At 42.4% G+C, this 21,636-nt stretch overlaps 1 protein-coding gene and 1 non-coding gene across 2 annotated transcripts in view; both read right to left on the bottom strand.

The window, feature by feature from the left end:
• The window catches only part of LOC132385347 (heat shock cognate 71 kDa protein-like), a 30,099-nt gene extending 18,951 nt beyond the window's left edge, over positions 1–11,148 (bottom strand). Inside the window, exons 1-3 of the mRNA XM_059957386.1 lie at positions 10,602–11,148; positions 10,315–10,517; positions 9,960–10,158 (exon numbers count right to left, since the gene is read on the bottom strand). Of these exons, the coding sequence (XP_059813369.1) occupies positions 9,960–10,158; positions 10,315–10,517; positions 10,602–11,133 (934 nt within the window). The 5' untranslated portion in view covers positions 11,134–11,148. The remainder of the gene's footprint in view (positions 1–9,959; positions 10,159–10,314; positions 10,518–10,601) is intronic.
• Positions 9,838–9,925, bottom strand: LOC132385368 (small nucleolar RNA SNORD14). The gene has a single exon (XR_009509167.1). It is a non-coding gene; the product is annotated as a small nucleolar RNA SNORD14 (small nucleolar RNA).
• Positions 11,149–21,636: the final 10,488 nt, after the last annotated feature.

Here is a 21,636-nt window from a genome sequence, read left to right on the forward strand (position 1 = left end):
AGAAGAACGGAGTTGAGAAGGACAGTACATCCGCCTTGATGGAGTGACAGAGTAGACTTGATCGTCCGAATGTCCTAATTCTGCTCCTGTGTCACACCATCTTTGAGGTAACTCTTAACCCCGTACTTACCTTGAACCTATCAGCCTCTGGCTCAAATATACTCAGGGACCTTGTGTTCGGTACACCTGTAAATCTGCTCATATATGCAAATATTTAATCAGCCAATCATGTGGCAGCAACTCAATGCAGCAAAGCATGCGGGCATGGTCAAGAGGTTCAGTTGCTGTTCAGACCAATCATTAGAAAGGGGAGGAAATGTGATCAAAGTGACTTTGACTGTGGAGTGATTGTTGGTGCCAGATGGGGTGGTTTGAGTATCTCAGGATATGTTGATCTCCTGGGATTTTCAAGCACAGCAGTCTCTGATGGAGGATGATGCTGAAAAACTACCAACAAACTGCTTGCAGTGAGCGGCAGTTCTTTGGGTGAAAATGTCTTGTTAATGAGGGAGACCGGAGGAGAATGCCAACTGGTTTACGCCGACAGAAAGGTGACAATAAAGAACATAAACATAATCAACATAAATAGGAGCAGGAGTCTGGCCCATCGAGCCTGCTCCGCCATTCAATCAGATCATGGCTGATCTGTCCCTAAACAGCTCCATCTACCTGCGTTTCCCCCAATAACCTTTCATTCCTTTACTAAGGAAAAACCTATTTAACTGTCGCTTAAATATATATAGTGAAGAAACCTTAACTGCTTCCCTGGGCAGAGAATTCCACAGATTCGCCACTCTCTGAGAAAAACAGTTTCTCCTCATCTCCGTCCTAAATCTTCTCCCCTGAATCTTGAGGCAATGTCCACTGCTTCTAGTCTCACCTATCAATGGAAACAACTTTCCTACTTCTATCTTATCTATCCCTTTCAAAATTTTATATGTTTCTATAAGATCCCCCCCTCATTCTTCTGAACTCCAGAGAGTATAGTCCCAGGTGACTCAATCTCTCCTCATAGGTTAACCCCTTCATCCCCGGAATCAACCTGGTGAATCTCCTCTGCACTGCCTCCAAAGCCAGTATATCTTTCCTCAAGTCTGGAGACCAGAACTGCAGACAGTACCCCAGGTGCGGCCTCACCAGTACCCTGTATAGTTGCAGCATGACCTCCCTGCTCTTGAATTCAATCCCTCTAGCAATAAAGGCCGACATTCCATTTTCCTTCTTAATAACCTGTCGTACCTGCAAGACAACATTTTGCAATTCATGAACAAGCACTCCCAAGTCCATCTGCACAACAGCATACTGAAATCTTTCACCATTTAAGTAATAATCTACTCTTCTATTATTCCTTCCAAAGTGCATCATCTCGCATTTACCAACGTTGTATTCCAGGTGCCAGACCTTGGCCCACTCACATAACCTATCTATGTCCCTCTGTAGACTCTCTACATCCTCTGTACAATTTGCTTTTCCACTCAGTTTAGAGGCATCAGCAAATTTTGCGATGCTACACTCAGTCCCCTCTTCCAAATCATCGACGTAAATGGTAAACAGCACCGACCCCTGCAGCACCCCACTCACCACTGACTGCCAACCGGAGAAACACCCATTTATACCAACTCACTGTTTCCATTGGTTAACCAATCCACTATCTATGCCAATACACTTCCTCTGACTCCATGCATCCGTATCTTATATACAAGTCTCTTGTGTGACAGCTTATTGAACACCTTCTGGAAATTCAAGTATACGACATCCACCTGTTCCCCTCTATCCACTGCACTCATTATGTCCTCAAAGAACTCCAGTAACTTTGTCAAACAGGACCTGCCCTTTCTGAATCCATGCTGCGTCTCTCTAATGCAACCGCTCCTTTCTAAATTTTCCACTATTTCTTTGTTAATGACAGCTTCAAGCATTTTCCTGACTACAGATGTTAAGATAACTGGCCTATAGTTGCCCGTCTTTAGCCTATATCCTTTTTTAATAAGTGGCGTGACATTTGCTGTCTTCCGATCTGCTGGGACCTGCCCGGAGTCTAGAGAATTTTGATAAATGATTACCCACGTGTCTACTGTAACCTCCGCCAATTCCTTCAGCACACTGGGATGCATCCCATCAGGACCAGGGAATTATCAGCCTTCAGGCCCTCTAGCCTGCTCATCACTATCTCTTTAGTGACAGTGATTTTATCAAGGTCCTCACCTCCCATTTCGTCCATACCATCTTTTTTTGGCATATTAGACGTGTCCTCCACCGTGAAGAGCGACAAAAGATAGTCGTTCAATGCCTCAGCCATTTCCTTATCACCCAATATCAATTTCCCCTTCTTGACCTCCAAGGAACTATGTTGACTTTAGCCACCCTCTTCCGCTTTCTATCTTTATAAAAGCTTTTGCTATCTTTTTATATTTTGTGCTAATTTACTTTCATACTCTGTCTTCCCTTTCCTTCTTTCTTGTTCAGTTGTTCTCTGTTTCTTTTTAAGGTTTTCCCAATTCTCCAGTCTCCCACTACGCTTTGTGACTTTGTACACATTAACTTTTAATTGGATACTATCTTTTAGATAAAAACATTGAAAACCTACAACACAATACAGGCACTTCGGCCCACAAAGTTGAGTCGAACATGTCCCTACTTTAGAAATTACTAGGCTTACCCATAGCCCTCTATTTTTCTAAGCTCCGTGTACCTATCTAAAAGACTCTTAAAAGACCCTATCATATCCACCTCCACCCCCGTTACCAGCAGCCCATTCCATGAACTCACCACTCTCTGGTAAAAAAAACTTAACCCAGCCATCTCCTCTGTACCTACTCTGAAACACCTTAAACCTGTGCCTTCATGTGGCAGCTATTTCAGCCTTCAGCAAAAGCCTTTGACTATCCACACGTTCAATGCCTCTCATCATCTCATACTCCTCTGTCAGGTCACCTCTCATCCTCTATCGCTCCAGGGAGAAAAGACCGAGAGTTCATCTCCTCTGCACCCTTTCGATGGTTTCCACATCCTTCCTGTAGTGTGGTGACCAGAACTGAGCACAGTAGTCCTAGTGGGGTCTGAGCAGGGTCCGATATAGTTGCAACATTACCTCTCAGCTCCTAAATTCAATTCCACGGTTGATGAAGGCCAATACACCGTACACCTTCTTAACCACAGAGTCAACCTGCGCAGCTGCTTTGAGTGTCCTATGGACTCGGACCCCAAGACCTCTCTGATCCTCCACACTGGCAAGAGTCTTTCCACTAATACTATATTCTGCCATCTACTAAAATGAACCATTTTACAATTATCTGGGTTGAACTCAATCTGCCACTTCTCAGCCCAGTTTTGCATCCTATCAATGTCATGCTGTAACCTCTGACAGCCCACCACACTATCCACAACACCTCCAACCTTTGTGTCTTCAGCAACCTTACTAACCCATCCCTCCACTTCCTCTTCCAGGTCATTTATAAAAATCACAAAGAGTGAGGGTCCCAGAACAGATCCCTGAGGTTCTCCACTGGTCACCAACCTCCATGCAGAATATGACCCATCTACAACCACTCTGTGGGCAGGCCAGTTCTGGATCCACAAAGCAATGACCCTTTGGATCCTATGTCTCCTTAGTTTCTCAATAAGCCTTGCATGGGGTACCTTATCAAATGCCTTGCTGAAATCCATATATACTACATTTACTACTCTACCTTCATCAATTTGTTTAGTCACATCCTCAAAAAATTCAATCAGGCTCATAAGGCACAACATGCCCTTGAAAAAGCCATGCTGACTATTCCCAATCACATTATACCTCTCCAAATGTTCATAAATCCTGCCTCTGAGGATCTTCTCCATCAACTTACCAACCACTGAGGTAAGACTCACTGGTCTATAATTTCCTGGGCTATCTTTACTCCCTTTCTTGAATAAAGGAACAACATCCGCAACCCTCCAATCCTCCGGAACTCTCCTGTCCCCATTGATGATGCAAAGATCATCGCCAGAGGCTCAGCAATCTCCTCTCTCACCCACACAGTAGCCTGGGGTACATCTCACCTGGTCCCGGTGACTTATCCAACTTGATGCTTTCCAAAAGCTCCAGCACATCCTCTTTCTTAATATCTACATGCTCAAGCTTTTTAGTCTGCTGCATCATCCCTACAATCACCAAGATCCTTTACCATCGTGAATATTGAAGTAAAGTATTCAATAAGTACCTCTGCTATTTCCTCTAATTTTTAATTATGTGCAATCGTGAACAATAGCCAGATCACAAATGCTGATGAAGTTGACTCGTTCCCAAAGAGAACTCTGATAGGCCAGTCAGACGGTTCACGCTGCTCAGCGATAGAACATAAAAAAATCATATGTACAATTAAGAAACAGTAAAAAATAGTAGAAATACTGGAGTCCTGATGAATGTGATGAGGTCTGCTGGAGAGAGACATTTATACACATGCTATCCTCCATAATTCAGAGAGATTGAAGGATAAGGTTACAGGGTGACAAAACGTGACAGGAGCACTTGGAACTAAAAACTACTCCCTACTGGGAGAAAACAGTTCCATACACACTTTCCCACCTGATTGGTCCTATTCTTTCATGTCTTCTCCTCTTGCTGTTCTCATACTTGTAGAATGCCTTGGGGTTTTCCTTAATCCTGTCCGCCAAGGCCTTGTCATGGCCCCTTCTGGCTCTCCTAATTTCCTTCACAAGCTCCTTCCTGTTAGCCTTGTAATCTTCTAGATGGCTAACATTAACCAGCTCTCTGAACCTTTTGTAAGCTTTTCTTCTTGACTAGATTTAATACAGCCTTTGTACACCACGGTTCCTGTACCCAACCAAATCTTCCCTGTTTCATTGAAATGTACCTGTGCAGAACTCCACAAACATATCCCCCCCCCCCCCACTGAAACTCTAAGGGTTGTTGGCAATCTCTCCCTGGATTTGGTGTGTCTTATTTTTAAATAGACATTCTGTGCTTAATGTTTCCCTATGGACGTTAAACAGTACTTGTGTAATCTATCTTATTCTTGTATAACTTTATCTATAGAGTTCTACAGTTGACTCTAACTTGTTTTGGAGGTTTGAAGTCTTTATTGAAGGTCTCCCTGTTTGCTGGTTCACAGTTTAACTGCTGATTATTTTTTTATTATTCTTTTTTTATTTATTATTTTTTTCCACTATTTCTTAATTTTTGATTTTTTTCCCTCTCTGTAAATGGTTGATAAGTACTCTTCCTGAATCTATAATTTTCCCCTTCCTCCCTCTTCTTTTTTCTTCCCTTTTTTCCCCCTTTTTCTTCCTTTATTCTTCCATAATTTTTCGCGGGTAGGTTAGTTTTGGTTTTCTTCCGATTTTCTCTGTATTAAGTTTTATGTTTCTGCAGAAAATGTTCCAATTTGCAGTTATGTTTTCTAGTGCATAAACTAGTTACTATTTGCTATAATATTTATATGGAACTGCTGTTAATGACACAGATCTGGAAGTTATATTTGGGTTAATTTTTTTGGTAGAGCTAGCTGCTCTTTTTGGTAGCCATCTAGTTTTGGGTTGTGTGGGTGGGGTGCATTTTCCAGTTCCAACATCATTCACTGTATTTATTGTTTTTCTTTATTGCTCAGGACATGTTTATCTTTTGATTTTACAAATCTATGTTTATATTTCTGCTCCCAGACTGCTATTGTATTGCTTGACTTTTTATATGCCTGCTGCCTTTTATGCATTAGTAATTGATAATGGCTAGTGCACTTAAATTTGTGAGCTGGAATGTAAAGGGATTGAATCACTCTGTTAAAAGGAGGAAGGTATTCTCACATATTAAACAACTCAAAGCTGACATTGCTTTCCTTCAAGAAACTCATATTCGTTGTTTTGATAACTCCCGGCTTCTGTCAAAGTGGGCGGGTCAGTACTTTCATTCATCCTTTGCCACTAAAGCTAGGGGTGTCTCCATTCTTATTAACTCAAATATTCCGTTTGAACTCCATAATAAAATATCTGATACAAATGGTCGTTTTATTATTGTTTCTGGCAAACTATATAACACTAAAGTTGCACTAGCAAACCTGTATGCCCCCAACTTTGATGATGTTAACTTTTTTGAACGTTTTTTTTTCCTCACTACCAGACTTAAACTCATACACTCTTATACTGGGTGGCGACTTCAACTGTTGGTTAGATCCTAATTTGGATCGATCATCCTCTGTTACCAGATCACCTACTAAATCTGCCTTAGCTATCCAATCGTTTCTCTCTAATTTTGGTATCTCTGATATATGGCGTTTCCTTCATCCTACGGAGAGAGATTATTCTTTTTTTTCACATGTTCACCATACCTTCACTAGAATTGACTATTTCTTACTCGATAACCAACTTATTCCATTTGCCCACTCTTGTGAATATCAGAGTGTACTGATTTCTGACCATGCCCCAATTACTCTCTCGCTGAACTTTCCTGGTCTCCCTCAGAGGAATAAACACTGGCAGTTTGATTCAACTTTATTATCAGATGATGATTTTCTAAAATTCATTAAGGATCAGATAACCTTTTATTTTAACACTAATACATCACCTGAAGTGTCATCCCAGATTGTCTGGGATGCCATGAAAGCATATCTGAGGGGTCAAATAATCTCTTACACAGCAAATTTCAACAGAAGATCCTGTGCAAACCAATTAGACCTCATTAACCAGACTAAAGAATTGGATCAACTGTATGCTCAAACTAAGAACCCTGAACTATACAAGAAGCGTGTAGAACTCCAAACTAAATTTAATCTTCTGTCTACTCAACCTGTTGAACGCCAACTTCTCGAAAGAAAGAGTCGCTTTTGCATTCATGGGGATAAGTCTGGTAAATTTCTAGCCAATCAGCTGAGGCGTTCCAAAGCCAAACAACATATTACAAAGATCCGGAAGGAGAACGGAGACTTTACATCAGATCATTTGGAAATTAATGATGCACTTAAAAATTTTTATTCTCAGCTTTATTCCTCTGAATCTTTGAATGACAATATCTCTGTTGATCAATTTTTAAATAATCTGAATATTCCTTCACTTTCATCTGATTTTAAAGCCAAACTTAATGCGCCTATATCATCAGAAGAAATATCTTTTGCAATTTCTGCACTGTCCTCAGGGAAATCTCCTGGACCTGATGGGTTCTCTGTAGAACTTTATAAATCATTCTCTTCACTTCTTTCTCCTCAGTTACTTTCAGTATTATCTGACTCATTTAATTACGGCAAACTGCCACCCTCTTTTAATGAGGCATCTATTATTCTCCTATTAAAAAAGAGTAAAGACCAAACAGAGTGTTCCTCGTATAGGCTGATTTCTTTACTCAATGTTGATGTAAAGATCTTAGCTAAAGTTTTGGCTTATAGATTAGAAACCGTTATTCCCTCTATTATCTCTGATGACCAATCAGGTTTCATTAAAAACCGTCTCCCTTTTTTTAACATTCAGCGTTTATTTAATATTTTATATTCACCCCCAACTGGGATCTCTGAATGTGTTATTTCCCTCGATGCGGAGAAAGCATCTGATCGTATAGAGTGGGACTACCTTCTTACAGTCTTAGAAAAATTTGACCTCGGCCAAAGTTTCATCTCTCGGACCAAATTGCTGTACCTGTGTCCTACTGCTTCTGTTTTAACTAATTTTCAGAAATCCCAGGTATTTAATCTCAAACGTGGCACCTGTCCGGGATGCCCCTTAAGTCCCTCCCTTTCTCTTTGATTTGGCTATAGAACCTTTGGCGATAGCATTTCGAAATTGTCCTGAATTGACCGGGATTTGGAGAGGGGGTGTTGAGCATAAAGTTTCTCTTTATGCTGATGACTTACTACTTTTTCTCTCAAATCCGTCTACATCCTTACCTCCAATGTTTTCACTTCTTGACCAGTTTAGCCAGATCTCTGGCTATAAACTTAGTTTACATAAGAGTGAACTTTTCCCAATTAGTAAAGAAGCACAAGAATTAACATTTCATGATCTCCCTTTTAAAGTAGTCCATAATCAATTTACTTATCTTGGAATTACAGTCACAAGGAAGCTTAAAGATCTCTTTCTTGAAAACTTTGCCAATCTTTCATGGTCTATAAAACAGAGTCTGGTACAATGGTCACCTCTATCTATGTCTTTGGTAGGTTGTATTAATGTTGTTAAAATGTATGTTCTCCCCAAATTTTTATACTTATTTCAATCTATCCCAATTTTTATTCCTAAATCTTTTTTTGACTTCTTAGACTCTTATTATTTTGTCATTCTGTGGAAGAATAAGTGCTCTAGAATTAGTAAAATCCATCTCCAAAAACCTAAAAAAGAGGGTGGCATGGCTTTACCTAACTTTTATTTATATTATTGGGCAGCTAATATACGTTGTGCTACCTTTTGGTCTTTTTTCCATGGCCAACCCGAGTGCCCTAAGTGGGTGGCAATGGAGTTGAGCTCCACTAAAGAACTATCTATCTCTGCACTTCTTGGCTCTGCACTCCCTAGTAGTCTGTCCAGATCAATAGCTAATCCTCTTGTTAGACACACTTTGCGTATATGGGCTCAGTTTAGGAAATGCTATGGTTTCCATGGTTTTTCCGTTTCCAGCCCTGTCGTACATAATCACCTTTTTCTACCTACTACATACGATTCAGCATTCCAGGTTTGGTATAGGAAGGGCATTAGACATTTTGAAGATCTTTTCATTGATAATCGCTTCGCTTCTTTTCAGCAGCTCTCTGTTAAGTTCAATCTGCCCAATGCTCATTTTTTCAGATATCTCCAAATCCGACACTTTATTGCTCCTTTAATTCCTAACTTCCCTGAAATGCCTGCGAAAAATGCTATGGACTTATTTCTTTTCATTAATCCACTAGGTAAAGGTTTAATATCAATTATTCAAGATAAGTTAGCAACCTTACGACGGGCCCCTGTGGGTAAAATTAAAATGGCATGGGAGCAGGATTTAAATATCTCCTTATCTGATGAGAGTTGGGACTCGATTCTCAAATCGGTTAACTCAACCTCTCTTTGTGCTCGCCATTGCCTTTTACAGTTTAAGATGGTTCATAGAGCACATATGTCTAAATCTAAACAATCTCGATTCTACCCTGACATTAGTCCGCTCTGTGATAAATGCAAGAGGGGTGAGGCCTCTCTTATTCATATGTACTGGTTCTGTCCTAGCTTGGAGAAATTTTGGAAAGATGTCTTCACTATGTTATCATATATTCTGAATCAACACCTAGAACCAAACCCCTTAATTGCTTTGTTCGGTTTCTGGGGCAAGACAGATTTATGTCTGGGTCCGACCAAATGCCGAATATTATCCTTTGCCTCTCTCCTGGCTAGACGCTTGATCCTCCTCAGATGGAGAGATGCTGCCCTGCCCACTCATGCTCAATGGCTTAACGACATTATGGCCTGCTTGGACCTCGAAAAAATCCATTATTCAGTTCTTAATTCGGGTTTAAAGTTCCATAAGGTCTGGGGACCTTTAATCGAGTACTTTCATAACCTTCCTCTTGACTAGGGTTCTTTTTTCTTTTTTTCAGTCCCTTACTTTCAGCTCCCTTTTTTTTTCTGGTAGAAGGCATTATTATCCTCTGTTACTGAGTGTATTCACAGTCTGGGAGTTTGATTGTCCTGATTTATATTCTCTATATTGTGTTGTGGTTGGTCTGGAGTTTTTTTTATTGTGTTTTGGGGTTGGGGGAGGATACTGAGTTTACGTCTTCAATTTAGGTGCTTTTTTTAAAATTCTCTTTCTTTGTATCATATTGTCACTGTACGCTTAATTTTAAAAAACTGTAGTATTGCTCCCTGGTTAACCAACTAACAACTTGTTTATGTCAACCGCTCAGACATCCAAGGAAGGTTCTTTGCCAACATCTCTATTTCTGGTGGAAACTACGAATGACTTTGGAATTCTTCATCATAGCAGAAACCATATTCATCTGATTTCTAAAGCTTCTTACCTTTGTCATTTGTGATGGTGATCTTGTTTTCTTTTCCGGTGCTCTTGTCCACTGCAGACACATTCAAGATACCCTTGGCATCAATATCAAAAGTCACCTCAATTTGAGGCACACCCCTGGGAGCAGGTGGAATTCTAGTCAGCTCAAACTTGCCCAGCAAGTTGTTATCTTTCGTCATTGCTCTCTCACCCTCAAACACCTAAATTCGAAACAATATTTGGCATTGTCAGGAAAACAAACTAATTAGGTAAGACACCGAGTCAAGAGATTCAGGAAATGCTAGACAGTAAATTTAACACAAATGGCATCAGAGAATCAAGCAGCTAATTTAGATATATGTAACATTGGCATTTACCTGGATCAGCACACCAGGCTGGTTATCAGAATAGGTAGTAAAGGTTTGTGTTTGTTTTGTTGGAATGGTGGTGTTACGCTTAATTAATGTTGTCATGACACCGCCAGCTGTCTCGATGCCCAGGGACAGAGGAGTAACATCCAACAGCAGCAGATCTTGCACAGCCTCAGACTTGTCACCAGCCAAGATAGCCGCCTGGACAGCTAAGAGAACATTAAAAGAGTTTACTTACAAGTTAAACAAGTTATTAAGATTGTACTACAAAACAATGTCAATTTGGTGATTACCTGCACCATATGCAACAGCCTCGTCAGGATTGATGCTCTTGTTCAATTCCTTGCCATTGAAGAAATCTTGCAACAACTTCTGGATTTTGGGAATGCGGGTGGATCCACCAACCAGCACAATATCATGGATTTGAGCCTTGTCAAGCTTGGCATCTCGCAAGGATTTCTCTACAGGGTCAAGAGTGCCACGGAAGAGGTCAGCAAATCGCGCTCTAGTGATTGAGGTATAAAAATTTGCAGTCTTCCGTTCTGCTGGGACCTGCCCAGAGTCCAGAGAATTTTGATAAATGATTACCAATGTGTCTACTATAACCTCTGCCAATTCCTTCGGCACCCTAGGATACATCCCATCAGGACCAGGGGACTTATCTACCTTCAAACCCTCTAGTTTGCTCATCACTATCTCTGTAGTGACAGTGATTTTATCGAGGTCCTCACCTCCCATTTCGTCCATAACATCTTTCTTTGGCATATTAGACGTGTCCTCCACCGTGAAGACCAACACAAAATAGTCGTTCAATGCCTCAGCCATTTCCTTATCACCCAATATCAATTTCCCCTTCTTGACTTCCAAGGGACCTACGTTGACTTTAGCCACTCTCTTCAGCTTTATAATTTATAAAAAACTTGTGCTATCTGTTTTTATATTTTGTGCTAATTTACTTTCATACTCTTTCTTCCCTTTCCTTATTTCTTGTTTTGTTGTTTCTGTTGCTTTTTAAAGTTTTCCCAATTCTCCAGTCTCCCACTACTGTATGTGAGTTTGTACAAATTAGCTTTTAATTTGATACTATGTTTTAGATAGAAAAATAGAAAACCTACAACACAATACAGGCACTTTGGCCCACAAAGTTGTGTCGAACATGTCCCTACCTTAGTAATTACTAAGGTTACCCATAGCCCTCTATTTTTCTAAGCTCTATGTACCTATCCAAAAGTCTCTTAAAAGACTATCGTATCCGCCTCCACCACCGTTGCCAGCAGCCCATTCCACGAACTCACCACTCTCTGGTCAAAAACTTACCCTGACATCTCCTCTGTACCTACTCTGAACCACCTTAAACCTGGGCCCTCATGTGGCAGCCATTTCAGCCCTGGGAAAAAGCCTTTTGACTATCCTCACGATCAATGCCTCTCATCATCTCATAGACCTCTATCAGGTCACCTCTCATCCTCCATCGCTCCAAGGAGAAAAGACTGAGTTCACTCAACCTATTCTCATAAGGCATGCACCCTGATCCAGGCAACATCCTTGTAAATCTCCTCTGCACCCTTTCTGTGGTTTCCACATCCTTCCTGTAGTGAGACGACCAGAACTGAGCACAGTCCTCCAAGTGGGGTCTGACCAGGGTCCTGACCAGCTGCAACATTACCTCACACCTCCTGAATTCAATTACACCTTCTTAACCACAGCATCAACCTGAGCAGCTGCTTTATGTGTCCAATGGACTCGGACCCCAAGATCCTCCACACTACCAAGAGTCTTACCGTTAATACTATATTCTGCCATCTACTAAAATGAACCACTTCACAATTATCTGGGTTGAACTCCACCTGCCACTTCTCAGCCCAGTTTTGCATCCTATCAATGTCCCGTTGTAACCTCTGACATCCCTCCACACTATCCACAACACCTCCATCAGCAAACTTTCTAACTCATCCCTCCACTTCCTCTTCCAGGTCATTTATAAAAATCATGAAGATTAAGGGTCCCAGAACAGATCCCTGAGGCACACCACTGGTCACTGACCTGCATGCAGAATATGTCATGCATGCAGAATACAACCACTCTTTGCCTTCTGTGGATAAGCCAGTTCTGGATCCACAAAGCAATGTCCCCTTGGATCCCATGCCTCCTTACTTTCTCAACAAGCCTTGCACGGGGTACCTTATCAAATGTCTTGCTGAAATCCATACACACTACATCTACTGCTCTACCTTACTCAATGTGTTCAGTCACATCCTCAAAAAATTCAATCAGGCCTGCTGAAAAAGCCATGCTGACTATTCCCAATCATAATATACCTCTCCAAATGTTCATTAATCCTGCCTCTCAGGATCTTCTCCATTGACTTACCAACCACTGAGATAAGACTCACTGGTCTATAATTTCCTGGGCTATCTCTACTCTCTTTCTTGAATAAAGGAGCAACATCCACAACCCTCCAATCCTCCGGAACTCTCCTATCATTGATGATGCAAAGATTATCGCCAGAGGCTCAGCAATCTCCTCTCTCGCCTCCCACAGTAGCCTGGGGTACATCTCACCTGGTCCCGGTGACTTATCCAACTTGATGCTTTCCAAAAGCTCCAGCACATCCTCTTTCTTAATATCTACATGCTCAAGCTTTTCAGTCTGCTGCAAGTCATCACTACAATCACCAAGATCCTTTTCCATAGTGAATACTGAAGTAAAGTATTCATTAAGTACCTCTGCTATTTCCTCCAATTTTTAATTATGTGCAATCGTGAACAATAGCCAGATCACAAATGCTGATGAAGTCGACTCGTTCCCAAAGAGAACTCTGATAGGCTAGTCAGACGGTTCACGCTGCTCAGCGATAGAACATAAAAACATCATATGTACAATTAAGAAACAGTAAAAAATAGTAGAAATACTGGAGTCCTGATGAATGTGATGAGGTCTGCTGGAGAGAGACATTTATACACATGCTATCCTCCATAATTCAGAGAGATTGAAGGATAAGGTTACAGGGTGACAAAACGTGACAGGAGCACTTGGAACTAAAAACTACTCCCTACTGGGAGAAAACAGTTCCTTGTCTCACTGGAACGTAGCTACGCAGAACTCCACACAAATATCCCCTGAACATTTATCACATTTCTTCTGTGCTTTTCCCTGAGAACATCTGTTCCTAATTGAAGCTTCCAATTTCCTGCCTGGTAGCCTCATAATTCCCCTTACTCCAATGAAACACTTTTCTAACCCGTCTGTTCCTATCCCTCTCCTGTGCTGTTGTAAAGGGGATAGAATTATGATCACTATCTCCAAAATGCCCTCTCACTGAGAGATCTGACACCTGACCAGGTTCATTTCCCAATATCGAATCAAGTCCTCTTGTAGGCTTATCTACATATTCTGTCAAGAAACCTTCCTGAACACACCTAACAAACTCTACCCCATCTAAACCCCTCACTCTAGGGAGATGCCAATTGATATTTGGGAAATCAAAATCTCCCATCATGACATCAACTGGAGACATCCAGTATCATATTCCAGCAGACAGATATCCACTTTTTCTTCTCGAGGAGGAGCTGGGAGGATGGGATTGAGAAATATAACTCCTGACTGATTGGAGCAGTAGAGTCAATGGGCCAAATGGCCTCCTTCTGCTCCTACATCCTCCAGAAGCTCTCTTCAGCCTCCAGGTAGGGAATGGGAAGCCTCACCTGGAATTACCATCTGTAGATTGCACTCGTAGTGGTGTCCAGCACCTTACCTCCGTCCATCCCCGCAGACATCTCATCCCAGTGATGAGATGATGAGGCAGAGAGAGCAGACAGCCAGTGTCCTTCCCCCAGTCTAACACTAGAGGGCACACGTTCCACATAAATTGGTATATTGAGGGGTAACTATATTGGAAATTGTAGAGAGCAGTGGCTGCCTAGAGTGTGCTGCCAAGGGAGTTGGTGGAGGCAGATACAATACAGGCCGTTCAGATGCTCTTAGGCAGACACACTTCAATTTGTAGAGAATACATGGAACATAGAAAAAACTAGAGCACAATACAGGCTTTTGGCCCACAATGTTGTGCCAAACATGCACTTTCTTTAGAAATTAACTAAAGTTACCATAGCTCTCTATTTTTCTAAGCTCCATTTACCTGTACAAGAGTCTCTTAAAAGACCCTATCGTATCCACCTCCACCACCATTGCCAGCAGCCCATTCCACGCACTCACCACTGTCTGCGTAAAAAACTGACATCTCCTCTGTACCTACTTTCAAGCACCTTGAAACTGTGGCCTCTCATGATAGTCATTTCAGCCCTGGGAAAAGGAATCTGACGATCCACATGATTATTGCCTCTCATCATCTTATACACCTCCAGCAGACCACCTCTCATCCTGCATCGTTCCAAGGAGAAAAGGCCAAGTTCACTCAACCTACTCTCATAAGGCATGCTCCCCAATCCAGGCAACAACCTTGTAAATCTCCTCTGCACCCTTTCTATACTTCCCACATCCTTCCTGTAGTGAGCTGACCAGAACCGAGCAGAGTACTCCAAGTGGGGTCTGACCAGGGTCCTGTATAGACGCTCTTAAACTCAATCCCACGGTTGATGAGGGCCGTGTTCATGGACCGTTCAGAAATCTGATGTCAGAGGGGAAGAGGTTGTGTGTGAGCTTCCAGATGCCAGTAATGAGAAGACGGTATGTCCCGAATGGTGAGTGAGAATGGATGCTGCCTTCTTGAATGGAGGGGAGGGTTGTGTCAATGATGGAGGGGAGGGTGGTGTCCATGACGGTGGGGAGGGTTGTGTCCATGATGGAGCGGGGGGTTGTGTCCGTGACGGTGGGGAGGGTTGTGTCCATGATGGTGGAAAGGGTTGTGTCGGTGACGGTGGGGAGGGTTATGTCTGTGTCCGTGACGGTGTGGGGGGGTTGTGTCAGTGACGGTGGGGAGGGTTGTGTCGGTGACGGTGGGGAGGGTTGTGTCGGTGACGGTGGGAAGGGTTGTGTCAATGATGGAGGGGAGAGTTGTCTCCGTGACGGAGGGGAGGGTTGTGTCGGTGATGGTGGGGAGGGTTGTGTCTGTGTCCGTGACGGTGTGGGGGGGGGTTGTGTCCATGACGGTGGAGAGGGTTGTGTCGGTGACGGAGGGGAGAGCTGTCTCCGTGACGGAGGGGAGGGTTGTGTCGGTGATGGTGGGGAGGGTTGTGTCCGTGATGGTGGAGAGGGTTGTGTCAGTGACGGTGGGGAGGGTTGTGTCAATGATGGAGGGGAGAGTTGTCTCCGTGACGGAGTGGAGGGTTGTGTCGGTGATGGTGGGGAGGGTTGTTTCCGTGACGGTGGGGGAGGGTTGTGTCCATGATGAATCTGACTGTGTCTATGACCCTCTGCAGCCTCTTGCGATCCCATGCATTGGGGCTTCCACACCAGGTGCTGATGTAACCAGTCAGATTGTTCTTCATTGCTAGAGCATTTAGTGACTTTACCAAATCTCAAACTCTCATTGAAGAATAGTCTTGCATATTTACACGTACATTATTCCAGAGATGTGCAGTACAGGGCATCCTAAAAGTTGTATCAATGAAACTGGCTTCTGGAAACTGGCTTCTGGTGTGCCCCAGCCTTGCTCATTTACACTCATGTCTGCGTCAACAGTGCAACCGTTCTACCAGTGCCCAAGAAGAGCAGTGTGAGATGTCTCAGTGACTATCATCCAGTAGCATTTACATCTACGATGTGCTTGGACACGTTGGTTATGACTGGAATCAACTCCTGCTTCAGCCAGGATCTGGACCCACTGCAATATGCCTCTTGCCACAATAGGTCTACGGCAGACATAGCCTTATTGGCTCTCCACATGGCCTTGGATCACCTGGATAATACAGTATCTAAGCCAGGGTGTTGTTTAATGACTATAGCTCAGTGTTTAACACCATCATCTCTACAGTTCTGACTGAAAAGCTACAGAACCTGGGCCTCTGTCCCTCCCTCTGCAACTGGATCCTCGACTTCCAAACGGGAAGACTACAATCTGTTCAGATTGGAAACAGTATCTCCACCTCACTGATAATCAATGCTGATGTACCACAGGGATGGGTGCTTAGCCCACTGCTCTACTCTCTCTACACCCATGATGTGAGGCTCGGCACAGCTCAGATACCATCTATAAATTTGCTGATGATCCAACTACTGTTGACAAAATCTCAGGTGGTGACGAGAGGGCGTACAGGAGTTAGTTGAGTGATGCACTCAACGTCAGCAAGATGAAAGAGCGGATTTGAAAGGATAAGACGAGGGAACATGGCCGAGAGATTCTCAGTGGGATCAGAAGTGGAGAGAGTGAGCAATTTCAGGTTCCTGAGTGATATCCTCTGAGGAATAACCGGGTGCCAACATATCGATTGAACTGTAAAGAAGGCAAGACAGTGTCTGTATTTCATTCAGAGTTTAAGGAGATTTGGTCTGTCACCTAAAGCACTCGCAAATGCCTACGGATGTTCCGTGGAGAGCATTCAGACTGGTTGCATCAGCGTCTGGTCTGGAGGGGGGTGGGCTGGAGTGCCACTGCACAGGATGGAAGTGAGCTGCAGAGAGTTGTAATGTTAGTCATGGACACCAGCCTTTGTAATATCCAATACATCTTCAAGCAGCAGTGACTCAAAAAGGTTTGTGTCCACCGTTAAGGATCCCCACCACCCAGGACATGCCCTCTTCTCATTGTTACCATCAGGAAGGAGGTCCAGAAGACTGAAGTCACACACTCAGTGATTCAGGAACAGCTTCTTCCCCTCTGCCATCAGATTTGTGAATTTACATTGAACCCAGAAACAGTACCTAACTACCTTTTTTATTTGTTCTTTTACTATTTATTTAACTTAACTGTTTAATGCCTATATATACACTTAGTGTAATTGAGTTCTTTTCTAATACTTGTTTTGCATTGTACTGTAAAGTTAACAAATTTCATGCCACGTGCCGTTGATACGAAACCTGATTCTGTTTCTACAGATGCACAGCAGAGGGCATCCTAATCGCTGGATCACAGCATCCGGCCTACCCACCCTCAGGTGGGCCAATAACATCATGAAGGTTCTGACTCACCATGCTCATGGACTGTTTGTCCCACCCCCATCAGGGAGGAGGCAACACAAACCACGCCAGGACCGCCAGACTCAAAAATAGTTACATTCCCCAAGAAGTAAGGCTGATCAATGTCTTCACCTCTGGAAGTTGCAGTAAGGCAAGGGTTAAAGAGAATGCTAGCCCAGGGCAGCTGTAGACAAGTGTCACTTTCGGAGTCTCAATCCAAACTAGTGACAATATAACAGAAAGACGTTAAGCATCTCCAACAACAAAGGCTCTATTGTCCTCACTGACTTTTTAAATATCATCGGCTGTCCATTTGAAGTTTCGGTTGGGTTTAACACGTCTATTGTGAATGGCGAATGATCTTGTAAATAAGGAATTCACATATATACAACTTATAATGATCAATATCCAGAGCTAATAAGTCAATTTGAATATTCAGAGTTCAGAATACTGACAGGGGCTAGGTTGTACTCCTTGTCTACAAGTAAAATTAATAAAATGCTTGAGTCCGAGTGTTCTGGGCCCAGTTACTGTACTTATATGATTTTGTTATGGGCAATGATAATTATTTCAGCATGTCCACTAATACCACCACTACTTTATTATTGCCTTCAGTCACATTATGTACAGCCTAATGTCACATTCAGTCTAAGTCTATAAGCTGTTTATGCATTTATATGTATTGTGTGTGCTTTTTTAGTATTATTGTGTTCACTTTTTGTTTGTTTTTCTGTGCCGCATCGGATCCAGAGTAACAATTATTTTGTTCTCCTTTACAATTGTGTACTGGAAATGATGTTAAACAATTTTGAAGTTTTGAAAATTTTGATCGTGTCTATCTGGTGGGCACAGGTTAATAAGTTTGCCAAAACCAGTCCCAGTGTTGTTCAGTTCTCTGTTCTGTTTCCCGCTTCGCAACAGAGCCGGTTAATTTCAGTTTTTCCTCCAGTGACCTGCATTCCTGAGACTTTGCCATTGCTCCTGCCACCTATCCCACTATCATTTCTACAAATCCCTTGAGTTTACGATTTTCCAAACAGTATATATATTCTTCATGAATATTAGAATTTCTGACAGCTACATCAGCAATTTGTGATGCTACAGTTCAGAGAAGTTACATATATAACGTGAACTTTATAATTTTGGAAAGCTGCATGTATCACTCGTAGAGACTGCAATTTGTGAAACTTACCGGTACAATCTGAACACAAGAAATTCTGCAGATGCTGGAAATCCAAAGCAACACATACAAAATGCTGAAGGAACTCTGCAGGTCAGGCAACATCTGGAAGTGAACGAACAGTCAACATTTCGGGCCGAGACCCTTGTTCAGGACTGAAAAGGAAGGGGAAAATGACAGACTAAAAAGATGCCGGGGGGTGGGTGGTGGAGGAGGAGGAGGATTGCTGGAGAATGCTACGATTTCTGATCGCCACGATTTGAAAACTACTGGCATCATTTCTGAAAGTTACAATTAATGATGTATGGTTTCTGGAGTCTACACATTGGGAAAGGTACACGTATAATCACAGACTGTGACAATTTATGAAGGCTGCCTGTTATAACCTCCTGATATAACTGTCACTCACTAGGTGTAGTTTTGCTTTTCAGACATTTCTCTTTAAACTCTAGAGACTTGTGCATGAAAATCCAGGATATCGGCAGTTTGAGATAATCAAACCAGCCCGTCTGGCACCAACAATCATTCCTCGACTAGATTCAGTTAAATCACATTCCCTCCCCATTCTGATGTTTGGTCTGAACAACTGAACATCTTTCTTCTTCTGACTTTTAACTGCAAAGTCAAAGGTGCATTAACACCACTGACAGAACTGCAATGTGGCGTAGAGAGTTACAATTTTGCAAAGAAAAATTTCTTCAATCCATTGTAAGCCCAAAATGATGGCAACCAGTTCTGCTGTACATACTGATAAATGATTAGTAAGACATTTCTTTATGGCTACCTGTAATTCTAGCACAAAAAATAACCACACAAACAGTCCCAGCTTAATTATATTTTTATCCATCAGTAAAAGTAATTAACATATCACAATAATTTCCCTTAACCAACAGACTCTCAGACATACAAGGATCCTTGGACTTCATTAAAACAAGCAACCTAATATCAACTGAAGTGATTGGGGAAAAACCAGGGTGGGGTTACCAAAAAAGTGACAGTGGGGCATATTGCAAAATCCAGCAAACCCATATTCCTAGTGAGATGAGATCCCAGCCACCCAAAACTGAAAACACTCTTCTTGTGATGTTCCCAACAGTCTTCCAACAACTGGGTGATCATTCCTCTGCCCCACCAAGTTAACCCAGTATGTTAACACTAACTGCGACCTCCACAACTGTAAGGGTTATGGTCCCATTTCAACCAGTAAAGCTGAAACAGGAGATGACCTCACTGCACCACAACACTTCTGGGTGGGGGGGGGGGGGTACAACCTGTTCAAAAAGGACGGGTTACACCTGAACCCAAAGGGGTCCAATATTGTTGCGGGCAAATTTAATGGAGCTGTAAGGGAGGGTTTAAACTAATTTGGCAGATGCTGAGGCTTAATCACAGCCAGTGGGATGTATTACAGGGTAACAGAGACATGGTGCAGTTAAAACAGAAAGCAACAAGTACTGGACTGAAAGTGTTATATTTGAATGCACGCAGAATGAGAAATAAAATGGACGATCTTGAAATTCTGCTACAGATTGGCAAGTATGATGTTGTGGCCATCTCTGAAACTTGGCGAAAGGACGGCTGCCATTGGGAGCAGACCCTCCAAGACTATACGGTGTATCGGAAAGACAGGTTAGTTGGCAGAGGGGGTGGTGTGGCTCTGAGTATAAGAAATAATATTAAATCACTGGAAGGAGATGACATAAGATTAGAAGGTCTCTGTGGGTTGATTAAGAAATGGCAAGCATAAAAGAACCCTAATGGCAGTTGTATACAGGTCTCCAAACAGCAACCGGGATGTGGATTACAAATTACAGCAGGAGATAGAAGAGGCATGTCAGAAAGGCAATGCCATGATAATCGTTAGGGATTTTAACATAAAGGTGGATTGGGAAAACCAGGCTAGTACTGGAACTCAAGGGAGAGAATTTGTAGAATGTCTAAGGGATAGCTTTTTAGAACACTAGGGGATCGACTGTGCTGGATTGGGTGTTGTGCAATGGTTGGGAAGTGACAAGAGAGTTTAAGCTTAAGGAACCTTTAGGGAACAGTGATCACAGTGTGATCGAGTTCCCTTTGAAATTTGAGAAGGAAAAAATAAAATCTAATGTGTTGGTATTTCAGTGGAATAAATGAAATTACAATGGCATGAGGGGAACTGGCCAAAGTTGACTGGAAAGGGACACTAGGAAGGACAGCAGAGCAGCAATGGCTGGAGTTTCTGCAAAAAATGAGGGAAGAGCAAGACAGATATATTTCGAATAAGAAGAAATTTTTGAATGGAAGAAGGAGACTACCATTGCTGACAAGTGAAGTCAGAGCCAAAGTAGAAGCAAAAGAGAAGACATTCAAGGAAGCCAGAGCCAGTGGGAAAGATAGCCAGTGGGAAGCCAGTGGGGAGCTTTTAAAAACTTGCAGATGGAAACTAAGGTCATTTGGAAGGAAAAGATGAATTATGAGAGGAAGCTGGCAACTAATATCAAAGAAGGTATTAAAAGTTTTTTTTAAGTATATAAAGGGTAAATGAGGGTCGAGGGTAGATATAGAACTAATACAAAATGACGCTGGATGCAAAGATGGCAGAGGAACTGAATGCGTATTTTGCATCAGTCTTCACATTTGAAGATGTCTTCAATATACCAGAGATTTAAGAGCGTCAGGGAAGTGAAGTTTGTGCAGTGAAAATTACAACTGAGAAGGTGCTCAGGAAGCTTAATGGTCTGAGGGTGGATAAATCTCCTGGACCTGATGGAATGCACCCTTGGGTTCAGAAGGAAGCAGCTGCAGAAATTGCGAAAGCTCTCTTGCAGTGATCTTTCCAGAATCGATAGATTCTGGCATTGTACCGGGTGACTGGAAAATTGCAGATGTTACTCCGCTATTTAAGAAGGATGGGAAGCAGCAGAAAGGAAACTATAGACCTGTTAGCCTGACATCAGTGGTTGGGAAGTTGTTGGAAGCGATTGTTAGGCTTGAGATTATGGCACATAGGCCAAAGCCAGCATGGCTTTTTGAAAGAAAGATCCTGCTTGATAAACCTACTGAAATTACAAGCAAAGGAGATGCAGTAGACGTGG

This window comes from Hypanus sabinus, assembly GCF_030144855.1.
Source record: "Hypanus sabinus isolate sHypSab1 chromosome 1 unlocalized genomic scaffold, sHypSab1.hap1 SUPER_1_unloc_1, whole genome shotgun sequence".
Lineage (NCBI taxonomy): Eukaryota > Metazoa > Chordata > Chondrichthyes > Myliobatiformes > Dasyatidae > Hypanus > Hypanus sabinus.